The sequence below is a fragment of the Hipposideros armiger genome, unplaced genomic scaffold (genome assembly GCF_001890085.2).
Source record: "Hipposideros armiger isolate ML-2016 unplaced genomic scaffold, ASM189008v1 scaffold_282, whole genome shotgun sequence".
NCBI lineage: Eukaryota > Metazoa > Chordata > Mammalia > Chiroptera > Hipposideridae > Hipposideros > Hipposideros armiger.
In genome coordinates, this window is record NW_017731632.1 from 920,043 (window position 1) to 939,627 (window position 19,585).

Genomic DNA, 19,585 nt, shown 5'->3' on the forward strand with positions numbered 1-19,585 from the left:
GAGCCTTGAGGACACGATGCTATATGAAATAAGCCAGTCACAATACAACAATGTGTGATTCCAATTACATGAGTTCTCTACAGTAGCCAAAACAATAGACACAGAAAGTAGAATGGTGGCTGCCGGTGGCTGGGGGGTGGGGGGGAGAATGGGGAGTTAGTGTTTAATGGGGACAGACTTTCAGTTTTACAAGATGAATGAGTTATGGGGGTGGATGGTGGTGACGGCAGCACAACACTGTGAATGTACTGAATACCACTGAAATGTCTCTTAAAAACAGTTAAAATGGTAAATTTTATACTACATGTATTTTAGCACAAAAGCAATTTTCTAAATATCATCTATAAGAGAGTCAGTAAACATTGGCTACTTAGTCAAAAATCTGAAGACATGGAAGACCTCCTCTGAATGTTATGAAATGTTACTGACATGGAATTTTAAACACCCACATAGCTAGGGAGCTGTTGCACACTCGGGGAAACAGTTCCAAGGAGGTACAGTTATTCTCAAATTAATCTAGGAATTCATTGCAATCTCGATCAAAGTTAAAAGGAGGCCTTTATTTTTTTTTGGCTGAAATTCACAAATGAATTCTAAAATTCATATAGAAATGCAGGGGGCCCAGAATAGCCAAGAAGGAGATTGCTGGAGAAAAAACAAAGAATATCTCTTTTCTGTCCTACTCTTGATGGACTTTGGTGGTTTCCATAGGCCAGGCTGGTGTGACCATGCGGGTGAGCACGTGTGCACAGCTGCTGGGCGTACTGCATGGTAATGAACGGTGCTGGAGACGCTGCCTGAAGTGAAGCTGTAGAAATGCTGACGAGGCGTTGTGCAAGGATAGGCTTCTGACCTCTGAGCAGATAGAGTCTGGAAGCAGACGAGCACGTATGCACTTCCTGATTTATGACAAAGGGGACATTGCAGAACAGTGGGGAATGGCTGTTTTTTCCCGATAAATGGGCTGAGTCAATAAATACCCATATGAGAAAAAATATGTCTGGATCCGTACCACAATCACATACAAAACTCAGTTCTAGACAGGTTGCAGATACAAATGCGAAAAGCAAGAACAGGAAAACCTCTTGGAGTAGGCAGAGATTTCTTCAACTGGACACAGAAGACTAATAAAGAAAAAATGTAATAGGTTGCACTTCACTGAAGAAAGACATCATTAGAGTGAAAACTCAAGTCACAGAGTTGGAGAATATATCCAAACAAATAAATCCATCATATGTGAAGGACTCCTCTCCATGAGGAAAAGATAGACAACCGAGTTAAAAACGGGCACGTCTTGAACAGGCATGGGATGGGATTCTATGGGCCGATCAGCATACAGACAGGTGCGCAACCTCACAGGTCCTTGGGCTGAAGCAATTTAAAACCACAAGAGAGAGCATTACACACTCACCAGAAAGGACCTGATGATAACTACCAAGTGCTTTGCAGTGGGGCCAGCAGCTGGCAACTGGCGGGTGGGGCCAGCGGTGTGCACTGCTCACGAACACCTCCCTACGTGTGCACGTGGAAAGGCACACGTGTTCCCCAGGAGAGGTATCAGACATGGCCACGGCAGCCAGGGCCCCTAGGTGAGACCAGATTCATAGATGGATGGTGCTGTGTCCCCCAGGAAAGACTACAGCCATGACAATGAACGCTCCACAGCACCAACAAATATCACCAAACCCAGTTATCAGATCTAGCCAAATAAAATTGGCAGAATTTCCGATAAACAGTGAACACAGTTAGTGTAAGTATGTCCCAAATGCCCCCCATCTGGAACACACAGGCACACCTCAGAGCTAGCATGGGTTCGATTTCAGACCACTGCAATTAAGCCAATGTCAAAACACAGCGAATCATGATCTTTTTGCAGTGGAGGGTCTTGCCTCACTTTGTAGAAATGCACCATCTGTGAAGCGCAGTAAAACGAGGAATGCCTATACTTCCCCTAAGAACTATTTATGCTCTTACACCACGTATTGTTGTTTAGCTGAAATTCGAGTTGAACTGAACAGCCCATATTTCCTCTGGCGACCCCACACAGATACAACACTGACAAAGCCTGCCACACAGTGCTGGCCGCAAGTTCCCACCTCCAAAGACGAAACAGGCGAGAGTGCCCCGTCTTCTGAAGTCAGGATGGTGCTGCCGGCAGGAAGGCCTGGAAAGCCATGTGGTGGCCTCCATCCGGGTGCTGCTAGCCTGGCGTTGGGTTTATGGGGGCGTCACAAGCTGTGCAGTTCTGAGAAGCGCACTTTTCTGTATGCCCATTCCGTGACTGCACTGGGGTGTTTAGCCTGGGACTCGGACCCCAGCTGACCTGAGCTTCTCCCAGCAGACAGCACCTGCCACAGGCTCACCCCGGTCTCCGCGTCAGTGCCCCTTCCTCCAGGAAGTCTCTCCAGACTAAGCCAGGTGCCTTGCCGTACCCTCTGTCCGGTGGGCATTTTCCTGTGTTGCATTTGTCATTACTGTAATTCGATCATCACTTGTATAAATATTTATTACCTGCCTCTTCCAGTGTAACCAACCCCCCCAGGGCGGGGACTGTGCCTGTCGTTCCCGCGTGTGGCCCAGTGCCTGGCACACTGAGCAGGTTCAGTAGCAATCGTTGAACAAAAGGATGAAAGTCTCTATGTGAACTAACATATATTCTTTCACTCACAAATGTTTTCCATAACACAGTTCTCACATCCTTGAGGATCAGCGCTTTCTTGTTTGCAGCAAGAGGTTTCAGGACCTCCCTTTTGGGAAATCGCAGTCAGGCATCCCAAGTGGCCACTGTCCTGACCCGAGGGATGAAAGAGCCGCTGGCACTGCAGCTCAGTTTGCAGTGGGGTTGGGGGTGGGGGGAGTGTGCTGCGCGTGAAACCGCGGGCACCCCACGCCTTGCTGCACCCCTGCCGTGCAGACATCCAGGGCGCTGTGTCTGCTCGGCCGGGACTGGTGTGGCAGTTGGGACTTTGACTTGTGTTTGTCCTGCCCCTTGTAGGGACTTGCTGCAGACCCTGAGCGAGGAGGAGCTCCACACGCTGGAACGGAACCTCTGCATTTCCCAAGACGTGGAGTTCCCCATCCGAGCAGATGTGCAGGGGCCCCCTGCCCTGGCCCCCACCTTCCCCACACCCCTCCCTCCCGATGAGCTGCTCTCTGCCAAGGCCACAAACCCGGAGGCCGAGCTGGCCTGCTCCATGCAGTACGACGACCAGGAGCTGGAGCAGCTCAGCCGCATGGTGCACAGGGCTGGGGACGAGATGTCATCCCTGCTGTCCCCGCCCAGCGCCTGCCAGTCCCCGGCGCGCAGGCTGGGCAGCGAGGGCAGCCCCCGGGTGGAGGCATCCCCGGGCAGCGGGCGGCTGCGGCCCGGCAGTGACGAGGAGGACGGAACAGTATTCTTCATGGATGACGTGGAGGGGGCAGCGGAGGCCACGGGCAGCCCATCTGGGTGGACGGGCACTGCCAGCACCGACCCCCAGGACACAGGGCAGGGCGGGGAGGCGGGGGTCCGCGTGTCAGGGGAGAAGGAGGACCTGAGTAATAACAACAACACCCAGGACGACAAGATGCGGCCGGCCGGCCCCAACTCCTGCAGCTGCCTGGACGCCCAGCCGCACCTGGACGGCTGGGAGGTGAGTGTGGACGATGCTGGGACGGCCGAGATGATTGCCCACCGGACAGGGGGCATGAAGCTCTCAGCCACGGTCATCTTCAATCCCAAATCGCCCACCTCCCTGGCCTCTGCCGTCACCGCCCTGGAAGCCCCCGGAAACAGCATTCCCCCGCTGGAGCCCGTGGCCGAGGGGATGGACGGTGACTCCCACAAACTGAGCACTGCGGCCACCAACTGCCTCATTAACTCCTGCGTGTGCTGTGGGAGTTGTGGGGGCAGCAGGGAGGACACAGGTGAGAGCCTGCGGGACAAATGCAGCCCTGGAGGCATTGTCGGAGCCTCTTATGTTGGCTCAGCCAAGGCCAGCGCCAAGGGCGAGGCGGAGAGCCTGGAGGAGGCCCAGCCTGCCCTGGAGGCACTGCCCGTGGGCACCCTGGCCTCCCTACCCTCAGAAGATGCCCCCGACAGGCAGGAACCCAAAGTCCCTACTTCCAGCAAGTGCCTGGCACACACCTCAGGGCCCCCGGGGGACTCAGCAGACAGGCTGCTCAGTGGGGGCGATGGCGCAAGTCAGCAGGAGCCTGAGGGCGGACAGCAGGACGCCGGGCAGCCCTTGGGCCCCAGGTAAGAGCCTCTCGCACCACTGGATTTATCCTCTCTGACTTTGCATTTGGGGCGTGTCCTGTTGGCTGATTCCCACAGGCCTCTCTGGTGTGGTCTGTGTGTGCTGGGAGGACTGGCTTGGGGCACCAACACTGCAGGAAGTTAAGCAGCTTATATCAGGCCCCCCTGGGCCTGGTCACCACCGCATCCACCTGAGAAGTGTCCCCCAGTGGGCCCCTGATGTTACAGGCACTTTTTAGCAGATAGGCACGGTGCCAAGCCCTCAGCCCACTCCCTTTTGCCAGCGTGGCCCATCCTGGTCCTGGTGTGATCGGCATGTGGTGAGCTGGGCAGTGGCAAGGGGGCATGGCTGCCTCTGGGCATGCTCTCCGCTTCTCTTTGCTCAACGCCGTGGCCTAGACCTGACACCCACTTGACCGATGTGGCCGCCTGGAGAAGGGGGTCTCTGGGCGCAGGGCTGTGTAGCCTTTTCCTGTCTGGCCTTGTCCTCCCAACGGTGTGTGTGAGGAGCTGGCCAGGACCCTGGGGGTGTCAGGGCCTCTCTCCTTCTCCCTTTAGAGCTCCGATGCTTTGCGGCCTGGGCCACACAGCCCACGTGCCCAGCAACAGACTTTTCTGTGTGGGGTCTGCAGTCACCACCCCCCCCAGCCCCTGGCAACCACCAGTCTACCTTCTGGCTCCATAGATTGGCCTATTCTGGACATTTCATATAAACAGAATCACATAATATGTGATCTTTTGTGTCTGGCTTCTTTTGCTGAGCATCACACTTTCCAGGCTCTTCCATGGTGTAGCAAACACCAGTTTTCCTTTTTATGGCTGAATAATATTCCATCGTAAGGATGGACTGCATTCTGTTTATCCACTCACCAGTGATATGTGTGTATATGTGTTTCCACTTTTTGGCTACTAAGAATAATGCTGCTATGAAAGTGTGTACATGTTTTTGTGTGGTCAATTTTCATTTCCTCTGGGTGTGTGCCTAGGACTGGAATTGCTGAGTCACATGGTTTAGCTATTCAAGGCGCTGTCACCTGTTTTCCAAAGAGGCTGCAGTTTGCATTCACACCAGTCACGTGCGAGGGTCCCAGTTTCTCCACATCCTCGCCAACACTTGTGATCAGCTAAGATTTTTTTTTAGCAGTTCTTTTGTCCTTAGGACATATCCTACTGGAATATATAGCCGAGAGACTGCTTTCAAATCACTTGACACCATTCTCTTTGAGGTCATGCCCCCAGTTTTACTCACAGCAGGTTTATTTGTTCCATTTAACATTAGATGTGTAGATATTGCATTTGTACTCGATTAAAATTTATAACTGTGAAATGTTTGCATGGTTCCCAGTCACATCTACAAAATAAGACATACCTGGAGACTGTGCCCCTTCCCCTCATTCTCCTGCTCCCCCAAAGGAACAGTTTTTAATTTTATATAGTTTATACTTCAGTTTGAAAATATTAATAGAAGCAAAGATGTACACAAGCACACGTGCACACACACGCGCGCACACATGCGCCCGCGCGCCCGCACATTTCTCCTCATCCGATTCTTCAGCCAAGGGCTTCACCCTGCAGACACTCCTGTCCGCCTTGCTTTCCTGACCTGCTAGCCTGGAGGCCCGGCCATCGTAGCTTGTGCAGATGTCCCCACCATCACCGGTGGCCACGTGGAACCCCACGGTGTGGCTGGGCCAGCGTGCACTCAGGCCCTGCTGCTGGTCCTGGGTTGGTCTAGACTTCACTCCTCCAGCCGATGGTTTATTGAGCAGCCTCATGCAAGCATTGCTCCCGTTTCCAATAAGGCCATTTGTGAGGCGCAAACCCAGGTTCATCGGCCACGTCCATGGGATGAATTCTTATCCACAACCTGCTGGACGGCTTTCGTCCTCAAGGCACCTGACTCGGGCCCAGCGTCAATTGGTAAGTGAATCACTTTTCTGCAAGGCTTATAAGAAACCATCACAAATTCTTTGACAGGACTTGTGGATTTTAGTTTTTGACTGGCACCCACTTTTTTTCCTTTTTGTTGAGGTGACAGCCAATGGACACCTATTCTGTCTGGAACCCGCTCTTGCTTTCCTGACCTGCCCTGCCATGGACACTGCTCGGTCACGTCACACTGTCAGGTCTCAAAGGCTGAAGCTGAGCCGAGCAAAGGAAAGACAACCCCCACCGTGGCCTTGAGAGATGGTCTCGTCTTCTAGAGGCCATTTCCAGAAGGTGCAGAGAGTCTGAGGAAAGAGAATGTGGCAGGTGGCAGGGTTCCCAGGACGGCCTTGTGTTTGAGTCAGGACCTTGGACAGCAGTCCGCAGGGTCCAGCCTGGCACCAAGGGCCGCTGGGATCCAGGTCAGCAGATGGCGCCTGTCCCATCCACGGCAGTGCGTACATCGGAGATCCCTTCACATCACACGATGGTTCCCGGCTGGCTGAGCAAGGCTCTGGAGACCCACCCAGGAACAAGACAGAGGCGCCCGACCTCATGGAGCCTGAGGCCTGAGGGACACTAGGACAGAGGTGACAAAGCAGCCCTAATAAAACACACAAACACAGAACACTGCCTTTTTTCTAGCCACAGGCAGAAATTCACTGCAATTGAAACGGCAAGATTCCTGTAGTTTGGTTGGTGTTGTTAGGTAACGTGTGTGCGAGGCTTCACCGGGAAAGCAGCCAGTTTCATGTGCAGGGCAGGTGGTGACCCCCCCAGCCAGGCAGATGGAGAGACTGAGACCCAGAGAGGGTCATACCTGCCTTAGCTCAAAGTGCCTGCAGCTCAAGCCCATTCAGGCCCATGATGCTGCACTCAGTGTCACTCGGCCCATGATGAGCTGCCGTCCTGATTTGACCGTGAGGCCCGCCTGCCCAGCAGGTGCTTCAGCGGCCCCTGTGATATGCAGCCTGGAGGAGGGAACGGCCCAGTGCTCAGAGATCCTGTGCCTGGTGTGAGTCAGACTGGACCAGCCTCAGACCTCTGTGTGCCACGAAGGAGAAGCATGGAGCTGTGACAAAGGGTCTGCCTGCCCCAGGGACACCTGGAGCCTGCTTTCCTGGTCAGGCAGAGCAGAGCCTCCAAATGGAAGGGCAGGGCTGTGGGGGTCCTGCTGGGCTGGAGGGAGGGGGCTCCGGAGCGAGGGTCCCTGCCAGGAGAAGCCCCTCTGTGTCTCTTCCCCAGCCCTCCCTGCTACCCGCTCCCCCAGTGCTATTGCCCAGGTGGGACGTCGTCCTCGGCACAGTCCTGGGAGAGAGGTCCGGAATGTGTGTCCTTCAGCTCTTCCCGTTTTACTGCCTGCTTTCTTCCCTCGTCGGTGCTCACAGGGTAGGGTTTTTGAGGAAAGTTAGCGCATTTTAAAAGCTTCTTGTTGCCTGTCTAGACTCACCTCTTCATCCAGAACCTTCCATACTCTTGAAGCAGCTGAATTGTAAGTCACTGTCTAGAAAACGGAAACTCACCCGTCTGGTGCACCTCCGCCCTTTCCCTGGACATTTGATTCCTACCGAAGTGTGTTCCCACCTTTCTGCCTTCTCGAAAAAATCACCCGGACTCTCTCATTTCTAATTATAAATGTGGTCCCCGTTTGTTATAGAAACTTAAGAATAAAGGAAGGAAATAAAAGCCACTCCAAAACCTATGAGTTTTATTGTTTTTTCTAATAAATATTTTACGTTTCTCTGCAAAGCTCTTTGAAGACATGCTTTTCATAGAATTTTACTCTGTCATAAGGACATATGCTCGTTTATCCTACGCTTTCCCGTTTCCATGTTTCTTTCCACGTAAGATTAGCCTTGTGGTCACTCTCCCTCATGGGTCATTTCTTTAGAATCGATCCTTAGGAGTGGAGAGACTGCAGCAGCAACGCCGTGGAGCCTTGAGCTCTGCCACTTCCTGTCCGATTGCTTTCCTAGTGTCCTGTCACCCTGGCTGTGACTGCGGGGGCTGCTTTCCCACCTGGAGAGCAAACACGGCTCCTTTGTTGCGGTAGTTTGCGCTTCTCCGGTTGTGGGTGCCCTGAGCACTTCTTCCTGCTTCGTGCTGCCTTCTTCTTCTGTGACAGGACCGTTCATTCCTTCACCTGTTTCCCCATCATGTTTTCAAGTCATGTTTTTCTTACTGACTTGAAAATGTCCCTTCTGCTCACTGTGTTTGCTGCAGTCACTTTTCCTGTCTAGTATGTGCCTTTGATTTTATTTATCGATGTCTTCTGATTGACAGACATTTGATTGACAGAGGTGTGATTTTCCTTTGAGGGATTAAATATTCAAAAGTCCCAGGGACAGCTCCTGACCCCTGCCCTTCCGTCTCCACCGGCTGACTGTGTGGGTTGACTGTGCGGGCTGACTGTGTGGCACCGTTCCTCCTCAGGTCCAGGCAGGAAATACTGCCCTCCACTCCTGCTCGCGTCCATGCTTTCCTTTTTACCACTGACTGAGCTCTCTGACCCGTGATCTGAGAGGCACCCATTTTTGGAGGGCCGGGCCTTCTTGCCTTCTGAGACCATCTCCAGCTATCAGAGAAAGCAAGGCTGCAGGGGACTGGCAGCCATCCTGACACGCTGACAGGTTACCGGCTCTGGCTTGGGGTGGGTGGTGACTCAGAAACGTCATGGCTTGTTCCGCCCCAGAGAGCCCACCCTGCTCTGTGTTATTCAGTTCTGAGGCTGCATTTGAGAGTTGGCTGGCAGTGCCTTTGCCTCCTGTCATGCGCTCGGTGGGCCCCCTGGCTGCCATTTTGGACAGAAAGGTGGGAATCTGTGAGGGCGGTCCTTGACACGGGATCCTGAGCTTCAGCCATAACCAGGAGACATATGCTCTGATCATGCGTTCCTTCCTTCCAGAGTGTGGTGGTGGCAGAGAGTTGATGTTGGGGGACATCTTGAGGGGAGTTGCTGGCACATGACACTTCCTTCCCTGTTGGGGGAGTGGCATTGGAGGGGGTGTTCTTCTGCGTGTGTGAATGTGACAGGAGGGACCAGGGGACGAAGGGCATCCATGGACTGGCTGATCAACCTGGGGCCAGTTATCAACCTCCCTGAACCTCAGTTTTGTCTTCTGCAAAATGGGCTAACAGTCCCCAGCTCATACAGCATCTAGAGGAGGAGTCGAGAGGCTATGTATGTCCTTCCTTATCTCATTCCACCTCTTACTCAGCCACTATTACTCGCCATCATTACCGCTGTTACTCAGGATTGTTACTCCCGGTCATTACTCACCACCGTTACTCAGGATTGTTACCACCGTTACTCAGGATTGTTAGTCACAGCCATTACTCATCACTGTTACTCGCTGTGTCCCTTGCCATCTTGCTGTTTTCAGTCTCGACTTTACCTCCCTGTCACATCACCGGATTTCACTGCTTCCTTCCCCAATTCCCACTGTTCTCCACTCCCCACTGGTGGTGTGACCGCTAGACAGGGTGATCTAAAGCATTCCTGTGGAATTTTGTCCGATGCTGGCAGACCCTGGAGCGCCCCATGTCTCTCACTTCAGCTTTTCGTTGAACTTGCTTCTTGCCTGCCTGGCTCCCCTAGCGGACGCCCCACCTTCCTCTGCACCAGACTCCTCCGCCCTTTGCTGGGGGCCCTGGGTCCAGCTCCAAGCAGCTGCGGCTGCAGAGAGGCAGCACCCTGTTTCTGGAGCATGGCGCCGCCTCCCCCTGGGCCCCATCGACCTTCTTCCCTCTATGGAGGGAACAGTTTGAGATCCTTCTGGTGCCCCTCCAGACCAGGCCACGGGCAGCCTTGGTGCCCAGCCCAGGGACGGGCCAGATGCCGCCGGCACAGGCTGATCTTCTCCAGCAGCTTGTGGTGGGCAGTGAGTCCTCCATCACCGGGAAACCCCCCAGAGGCGTGTGACTGGCACTTCTGACTTGCTTTGTTCACACGTGACTGAGCTGACTTTCCCTCCTGCAGACCGCAGGGGCCGGCTGCTCGATGCCCTGGGGCAGCGCCTGCCCTGGGCGGGGCCTGGTCGGTGCCGAATGGCCACTGCTGCCCTCTGGCCTCCACGGCCTGGAAGGACATGCTTCCTTTTCCAGCATACGGTCAATAACCACAGTTTCCGGTGCCGGATGCTGGGGACGATGCCCCAGGGGGCCAGTCCTGAGTTGAAAAGTAAGGGGAGTGAGTGCCTGGACCCCCCACCCCCACCCCATCGCTGGGCTCTCCTGGGCACTCTAGGATGGGGTGACGGGGGGGGGCGCTTGGTCTAACCCTGACCTCTCTCTGGCAGCTGTGTGACCCCGGTCCGCAGGTCCTGCCCCACGAGGTGCCTCATTCCCTTCCCATCGGGATGCGCACATCGCTCCTGTTCCCTCCACAGCTGTTCTGGGGCCGGGCACGGGCACGGGTCTGGCTGCTGCAGCCACCCAGCCCCATGGCAGGCATTCCCACCACCTGCAAGGAGCTCCAAGGCCTCCCAGCACATCGTGCCCCTGGAAGGAAAACAAGAATGATTGAGCAGTTTAAAAATAGAGGAAGAACTAGAATTAATTAGACTCTTGAAAAACAGATTAGGCTTGATGACTGTCATCAAGTCAATCGTTTATAAGTGACAGAGCTGTGCAGATGACACAGGGCCAGATGGGACAAGACAGGAGCCAGGCTGGGCCGTGAGGGCAGGGCTGGGTTCTTGCCCGAGCCCCTTGCTGGCACTGGCCATGCACCCTGCGGTTAACACAGTAACTGATGCCCTGTCACCGGAACCCCACAAGGGGCAGTGATAACCCCATAAGGCGGAATGGGCACCCCACATAGTAGGCACTCGGGGTGCTGCCCCCCGCACCCCTCAGATAGGCCTCACAGTGTCTGAAGTCTTTCTCACTAACTCACAGCCGGGCATTGAGCTGGAGAGAACACGCCCAGCCCGGCTGTGCTCTGGGGGAGACGGCCTGGCCGAGGGGCAGTGTGACTGCAGGGTGACCGCTGAGCCAGGCACCCTGCCTGGCCCCGCCTCCGTCCTGACCCCGCCTCCGTCAGCCTTGCGCCCTGGTGACCCCCCCCAGCCCCAGCCTTAAAGGGCCCTCGTTCCTGACTCAGCTTCTCCCTTCGCTTCACTGCACCCCAGACATCTCCCCACACACACACACACTCGGCTGCTGTCCGCCTTCACCATCATCAGCTGTACCACGGTGCCATCACCCCTTCCCCCACACTCCCGCCCGTCCTTCACCTAGTACCAGAAAGAAGATAGTGTCATAAGGTGGAGAGTGCCAGGTGGGTGTGGGGCAGCTCCTTCAGTGAGAGCAATTGAGGGAGGCCACCCCCAAGCGGTGACATCGCTGAGACCTGGATGGAGGGAAGGGGCTGGAGGAGAGGTGCCCGAGGTGGCAGGCCAGCAAGGGCCCAGGTGCCAGCAGGAGCAGAGGGCACGGGGAGAGCAGAAGGGAGGCCGAGGGTGGGAAATCCCAGAGAGCTCTGTAGGGCAGGGGTGGGTGGCACTTTGCTGAGAGGAAGGCACTGTGTCAGCAGCAGCGTGTCAGCGCAGTGGCAACATGTCTGGTGCTCTTAGTCATGTTTTAAGCAGCTTTACTGAAATGAATCAGCATGCGATGCACTGCAGCGTCTCAGGGCCCCAGTTCCTGAGCATTTCGCCAGCACTCGGTGTGGTGGGTCCTTCTCACGGTCTCTGTTCTAATGGTGTGAGCAGTGTCTTGTCCAGGGTCTGAATCTGCGTCTCCCAGTGCTCGGGTGCCATCGGCCTGTGCTTTGGTGGAGCATCTGTTCCAACATTTTGCTGGGTTTTTTTGTGTTTTTTTTTTTAAGATTTTTATTGGGGAATTGCGGGTATGGAAACAGCACTGGGGAATTGGGGGAAGGGGAACAGACAAGTTGCTGTCGTTTTTGTTCTTCAGTCTAGTTGTGGAGGACGTTGCTTCACTGGCCCAAGTTGGCACCATCATTGCGCTCTTCCCGGGCGAGGCAGATCAGTCGCCGGCTTCTGGACGGCTGCTCACTGCGGCTGCTGGCCGCTCACGCTGGCTGCTGGCTACACACGGTAGCCCATGGCAACCCACGGCAACCCACTGCCACAGGGGCTGCAGCCTACGGTGTCGCCGTCGCCGTCGCCGTCGACCCACAGCATCCCAGCTCCAGGTCGAGCTGTCATTCAGCATCTTAGCTGTGGAGGGCAGTGTCACTGGCCCTCATATGTGGGATCCGAACCGGGGCCCTCTGGCGTCCCAAGCCAGTTCTTAACCATCGCGCCACTCGGCAGGCCCTTGCTGTTTCTTTCTACTGGGTTGTTTGTTTCCTTTTTGAGAGTTTTTTTATTTATTCTGGATACAAGTCCTTTATCAGATATTTACTTTACAAATCTTTTCTCAGTCTGGGGCTTGTCTTCTCATTCTAAGAGTATCTTTTGAAGAGCAGAAGTTCTTAACTTTGACAAAGCCCAGTTTATCAACTTTTTTCTTTTGTGGATTGTGGCTTTGGTATCGTATCTGAGAATCATTTTTGTAACCCAAACTCACAAGGATTTTCTCCCCCTCTGTTTTCTTCTAGACTAGAGGTTTTATACCTTTAGGTTTTACATTGAGGTCTGTGATTGGTTTTGAGTTAATTTTTTTTATGGTGTGAGGTTTGGATCTAAGTTGTATTTAGTTTCGCATAAGGAAAACCAATGACTCCAGCTGCGTTTAACCATCCTTTCTCCATGGATTGCCTGTGCACCTTTGTCAAACATCAGTCAGCCATGTACGTGTGGATTTATGTCTGGACTCTGTAGTCTGTTCCGTTGATCTTTTTGTCTGTATTGACACCAATATCACATTGCCTTGACTGGGATCGTTTTATAATGAGCCGTAACTCCAGGTAGTGCAAGTCTCCAGCTTTGTTGGAGATTTTCAAAGCTGTTTTGGCTATTCTGGGTCCTGTGTATTACGTATGAATTTTAGAACGAATCCCTCAGTTTATTTATTTTTTAAAAAGGCTGCTAAGAATTTTATTGGCACTTTGTTGAATCTATAGATCAATTTGGGAAGAATTAACACCTTAATAATATTGAGTTTCCCAATTCATGAACACAGTATATCTAGTTCATTTATTTAGGTATTTAATTACTCTCAGAAAAGTTTTATAGTTTTTACTGTAGAGGTCTCACACATCGTTTTTCATATTTATACCTAAGTATTTTATATTTTTGATGCAATTATAAATGGTAGTTGTGTAATTTAAATTCCCAATGTTCATTGCTAATACATAGAAATACAGTTAATTTTTGTATGTTGATCTTGTCTCCTGCAGTCTTGCTAAACTCACTTTATTAGTTATGGTAGTTTTTTTGTTTTCTTTTGTTTTTTAAGGTTTTTCTACATAGATGAGCATGTCATCTGTGAGTAAAGCCAGTTGTACTCCTTTCTAATTGGATGTCCTTTACTTCTTTTTCTTGCATTTTTGCACTGGTGAAGACCTCCAGTACAGTACTAAATAGAAGCATTGACACAGGATCTTTTTGCCTTGTTCCTGATCTTGGAGGGAAAGCACTCAGTACGTACCATAAAGTGTGATGTTGGCTGTTGGATTTTCAAGGATACCTTTGTCAGCCCAGGCAGTTCTCTTCTACTCCTAGTTTGCTGAGTTTTTATCAAGAATGTATTGGATTTTCTCAAACACTTTTCTGTGTCTTTTGGGGATGATCATATAGTTTTCCTTTTTTTAGTCTGTAAATGTGATAAATTTCGTTGATCAATGTTCAGAGGTTAAGCCAACCTTGCATTCCTGGGATGACCCTCACTGGTCATGAGGTATTATTCCTTTTCTATATTGCTGGCTTTGATTTGCTGAGATTTTGTTAAGAATTTTGCACCTGCTTGTGAGGAATGTTGGGCAGTAGTTTTCTTTGCTCGGCGTGTCCTTCTCAGGTGTAGGTATCAGAGGAGAGGTTAGCTGAGGTCCTACAGTGACTTGGGAGCATTCCCACGTCTTCAATTTGTACAGAAGAGTTTGTGTAGAATTGGTATAATTTCTGCCTTAAATGTTAGGTAGAATTCACCAGTGAAGGTGTCTGCACCTGGAGCTTTTTTTGAGAGGGTTTTTAGCTACAATTTCAATTCCTTTACTAGATGTAGGTTTGTTTAATTACCCATTTCTTATTCAGTGAGTGGAAGAGTTTGTTTGCATGGTCCTTAGTACCTGCTCCATCCTCCTGGGTTCCCCTCACACTTGCTGAGCCAGGGGTGTTCCTCTGCCTGCCCAGAGCTCTCCGGGGCGCCCTGGTTCCCCCATCCCTTGGGCCCACCCTCATCCCCTCTCCACGGTTGGCTTCCTCATCCCTGCCCATATCCCAATTTCTAGGTATTCTCTATGCTGTCTTTATTTGCTCCTGGGGTCACCATCCCCTCCCTCTCTGCCATGACACCCTCCTTGTCTCTTCTACATCAAGTCACCATAATGCGGTCCCGCTTGCTGCCTTTGGTGAAGTCTATGGACGCTTTACCCCTGGCCTCATTGAATCCATGGCTGCATTTTCATTGTCATCCGTGCACCACAGATGTGGAAACAGACTCAGAGCTCCAGGCTGGGGATGACCCCGCCCATCTGTCTGGTCCCAGTTTTTGGACCTCCTGTAGGACCCCTCTGCCCATCCCCAGAGCCACCCTCACATCTTATGCTCTGTCATGTGACACCTTCCCAGCCCCCACACTGTGTCCCTTAGGCTCAATGACATGACTTAGGGTCCTTGGTTGGGGAAACATACTCATCTTAGATAAAGTGGTGACAAGGCAGTGCCCCGGCCTGGAAGGCAACTGACCTCCATGGGACTTCCTGGGATCCGGGGAGGGGTGGCCATTGGGGCTCACGTCGAGTCTCACATTCTTGCCTCTCCCCACAACAGCTGCCCCTGCGACCGACCTTCCCTCAGCTCAGTGCAGCCACAGAGACATGCTGGGAGCCATCCAACCCAGCTTCCTAGATGCAGCTGGCTCCACTCTGGGAGGGTACATGTCTCAGCCCTGGTTGGCATGTGTGACGTGTGGACATCTATGGCTATGGGGGGGGGGAACACCCTGCTGGGGGAGCTCCAGGAGAAGGGGCCTGGCAGAGTCCAGGCCTGTAGCGTGGTACCTCATGGTACAGCTGACCTGTCCCCACCTCCCCAGGGGTCCCAGAACAGGGCCACAGCCCCTGGTCCTGTCCATCCACTTCCCTCCCAGCTCCCTGCTCCTTCCAGCATCGGGGGACTCCGCAGTCGGGGGTGGGAGCCAGGGCTTGAGCTGGAGTGGAGCGTGCTTGGTGAGCACTGACCCCTGCTCGGCTCGGGAATGCCAGAAGGGGAGCGCAGGGGCAGGTGCCCAGCATCTTCGGCAGCAGCCTCACAAGTCACCTTCCTCCATCTTGCAAGACCAGGAGACTTCCGGTCTGAATAGCCCCTTCCTCTTGTCTTCACTGAGGCACAAACACGAGAAAACGGGTTTAAGGTGCTGAGTGTGGTACAACAGGGAGAGCAGCACACCATCCTCAGTCAAGTTCACCCACTGCTTTGATTCACCAGCCTTGGAGCCTTCTATTCAGAGGTTTGAAAAGCAGCCAAAGCTCAGAAAAAGTCTGCAAGGTGTGACCAGAATGATAACAGAAGTCCTTGCTCATGTGACAACTGCGTATATTATAAGACGCACATGTGCATACACTCTGGGCTTGTGTGTCTGCATTTCCTAACTTTTCTAGAGAGCACACAGATTGCATCTGTATCCAGACAAGGTTCTCATAACGTAACCAGGGGACCTTTCCCAGAGCTGGGTTGTGTGCAGGGCCAGGTTCCAGTTGTGTCCCCAGAGGAGCCAGACCACAGCCCCCACTGCTCCCCACAGCTCTTGGCTGAAAGGGAAGGGTTATGCCTGCCCTTCAAGGGACAAGTGTAGGGCCAGGTGGCACCCAGGGTGAGGGCAGCATACCCAGAGGGAGGGGTGAGGCCCACCGGAGGAGCCGTGGCCATTGGCAGCAGCTTTGGGGCCCCACCTGTCCCTAGAGTCCCGGCTTAAGGTGCCGTCAGCCTCCACTTGGTCACTCAGTTACAGCATCTGCCCGATGGTATTAATCAGCCGTGCTGTATAACAAGTCACCACGCACCTCATAACAAGTGGCTTCCAAACACACCCATTTATTATCTCATGGTTTCCACGGTCAGATGTCTGCCTGCCATGACCAGGTTCTCTGCTCAGAATCTCACCAGGCTGAGCTACAGGTGTCGGCCAGTGGTGTTCCCCTCTGGAGTGACCCACATTTCTGTCAGCTGTCCTGTGAGCAAGAAGAGACGCACGGGGCAGGGTCAACCCAGTGGATCATTCTCTAATTATTTCCTGGGTGACGACTGCCCTCCTGCTATCATTTGTTCCTTCTGTGACTTGAGCTGGTTCCCACGGTGATGGTGATTGCGTGAGGACGCTCTCGTCATGAGCAGGGGTTGTCCCCTTTCCTGCTCCAGGCTTGTGCTCATCCCAGGGGGACAGGATACTGCAGTAGGAGTTGTCTTCTTTCAGAACTCAGAGCCATGCATTAAACCCACAAGAAAAAAAGACTTGGGCAGTGGCTGGAGAGGAAAGGAAGGAGGGATTCTAGTCTGTTCAGAAGAAATGAGCACATTGCTGCCCAGAGCTGTTTGTGCCGACGCCCGTCGGGCAGCCCGGGCCTGCCAGCCTCGTGCCATCACACGTGTATTAGCTTGCTAGGGCCGCTGTAACAAAGCACCACAAACGGGTGGGTGGGTGGGTGGGGGAATCACAGAAATTCACTAACAGTGCAGATGCCTTAGCGAGGCCCCGGGAGCCCCAGGCAGGCGGGTGCCCTCACACCCCCAGCCGCAGCCTCTCTGGCTCCCTGTCCGTCTGCGCCTTCGGCTCTGGCCACATCTCCCGGTCTCACTGTAGACTTGGATCCGCTGGGCACCAGCCTGCCCCTCAGCTCTGTCTTGTCAGCGTGCGTGGCTCCCCCAACAGACTGGGCTCTTGGGGACACACACAGGGTCCCACTCATCCCTGGGACCCTCTTGCACATCCCCGCCCTGTCTTTCTAGCACCTGCCCACCCTAGGCAGCGTTCCTGGGCCTCCAGTGCCCTAACAAGGCCCACCCACGTGGCCCCTGAGGCCTGGGGGGACCCAGACAGGACCCAAGCCCAGGTCCCAGGTGAAATCCCAGCTCCTTCGTTCCCTGCGGCAATTCTGAGCTCAGTGGGCTCCCGTGGGCAGCAACTCATTGATTTTTCTGCCCAGGGCCAGCCTCTCTCTTTCCATCTGCGCCCCCCTGCCCCCCTCCCCAGCTGATCAGGACAGAGCAGCAGGAAAGGGCTGTTCTCCGGGAATGTCAAGCCTGTTTGGGTTCAGATGGCAGGTCGCTGTGGATCCAGCCGCTCCCATCAGCCTTAAGCTGCTGCTGGAAGAGGCATTTACTCTCGTGTGCCACAGTGTAAACCTCAGGCCTCCGGGCGCTCATCTGCTGCCAACGGGCGCTTCTGCTCTTCTCGAAATAACATTTATTCCTCCGTCACAAAGTTCATGCTTGATCATCATAATTGAGCCATTGGAAAATAATAATCGATCCATAGTCCTACTATTCAAATAAATATAATATTAATGCCTTGCGCTGACTGTTTTCTAATCTCTCGTTTACGAGTGTGCGTGATAGCTCTAATTTTTAAAGTGCTACTTTTCCATTTAATATTTTAGCATTTTCAGCGTCGTTAGCTATCCTGCGCGGGTGAAATTGTGTGGTTGTGATCTAATTTACTGAGTCTGCCGCTGTTGATGGACATTTAGCTGATGAGCCATTTCTTGAGTATGAGTTTGCTAGGTGCTTACGAGAAAAACTTTCTTTTATTGTTTTAAATGTACAGTTCAGTGGTTTTTAGTATATTCAGAGTTGTGCAACCATCACCACAATCCATTTCAGAACATTTCATTCTCCCACAAAGAAAACACGTACCCACTAGCAGTCACTCCCAATTGCCCACTCCCCCCAGCCCCTGGCAACCGATCATCTACTTCCTGTCTCTGTGGATTTGCCTGTTCTAGACTTTCAAATAAATGGAATTGTAGAGCATGTGACCTTTTTGAGTCCAGGTTCTTTCACTTAGCATCATGTTTTCACGGTTCATCCACATTGTAACATCTCTCAGTATTTCATTCTTTTCCATGCTGAAAATTAATGTCATTGTATGGCTACACCTAATTTTGTTAGCCATTTATCAGTTGACAGGCATTTGTCGTTTCTGCTTTGGGGTTGGTACGAGTAATGCTGCTGTGAACATTCATGTACACATTTTTGTGTGAATATATGTTTTCAGTTCTCCTGGGTGTATACCTGAAGAGTGGAATTCTCGGGTCTTACGGTAAAAGGAGCTGCTGAGCCGTCTTCCAAAGTGACCACACCTCGTGAGAGCCTCACCAGGGGCGTCTGAGGATTCTGATTTTTCCATCTTTTCACCAACGCTTGTTGTTTTTTGTTTTTGTATTTTTGTTTTTTTTAATGACTATAGTCATCCTAATGGGTATAAAATGATATCATGTTGTCATTTTTATTTATTTGCATTTCCTAAATGACTAATGATGTTGAACATCTTTTCATGTGCTTACTGGCCATTTGTATGTCTTCTGTGGGAAAATGTCTGTTCAAATCCATTGCCCGTTCTTCAGTTGGATTATTTGTCGTTCTGTCGTTGAATTGTAAGCATTCTTTCTGTATTCCAGTTACTATACCCTTATCAGATACATAGTTTGCAAAATTTTTCTCTCGTTCTATGAGTTGTCTTTTCACTTTCTTGATGGTGTCTTTGGAAGCACGAACGTTTTTAATTTTAATGAAGCCCAGTTTTCTGTTTTGTCTTTGGCTGCAGTACTTGTAGCGTCACATCTAAGCAACTGTTGCCAAGGTCACGGAGATTTGTGTTTTAATCTAAGCATTTTAGAGTTTTAGCTCTTACATTTAGGCCTTTGATCTATTTTGCATCAATTTTTGCCTATGGTATTAGGTAAAGGCCTTTACTTTACTTCATTCTTTTGCATGTGGACATGCAGTTGTCCCAGCACCATGTTCTTCCTTTGAAAAGACTGTCTTGGTACCCTTGTTGAAAATCAGTTGCCCATAAATGTGTCGGTTGATTCCTGAACTCACAGCTCTGTTCCATTGTAATGTCTCTGCCGTGCCGGAGCCACAATCCTAGTTACTGTAATTTCGTATTAGGTTTTGAATCACAAATGTGAGTCTTCCCACTTAGTTTTTCTCTTCCAAGATCGTGTAGGCTGTTCTGGGTCCTTGCATTTCCATATGAATTTTAGGATCAGTTTGTCAATTTCTGCATGGAAAAAAATGGCAACCGATACCTTGATAGGGGTTACATTAAACTGTAGATCGATTGGGGGAGATG

The 19,585-nt window shown here is 52.0% G+C and overlaps 1 protein-coding gene across 1 annotated transcript in view; it reads left to right on the top strand.

The window, feature by feature from the left end:
- The window catches only part of ZFYVE28 (zinc finger FYVE-type containing 28), a 55,507-nt gene that overhangs the window by 25,921 nt on the left and 10,001 nt on the right, over positions 1-19,585 (top strand). Inside the window, exons 4-8 of the mRNA XM_019657947.1 lie at positions 2,996-4,237; positions 6,040-6,157; positions 6,269-6,415; positions 9,789-10,044; positions 10,143-10,203. Of these exons, the coding sequence (XP_019513492.1) occupies positions 2,996-4,237; positions 6,040-6,157; positions 6,269-6,415; positions 9,789-10,044; positions 10,143-10,203 (1,824 nt within the window). The remainder of the gene's footprint in view (positions 1-2,995; positions 4,238-6,039; positions 6,158-6,268; positions 6,416-9,788; positions 10,045-10,142; positions 10,204-19,585) is intronic.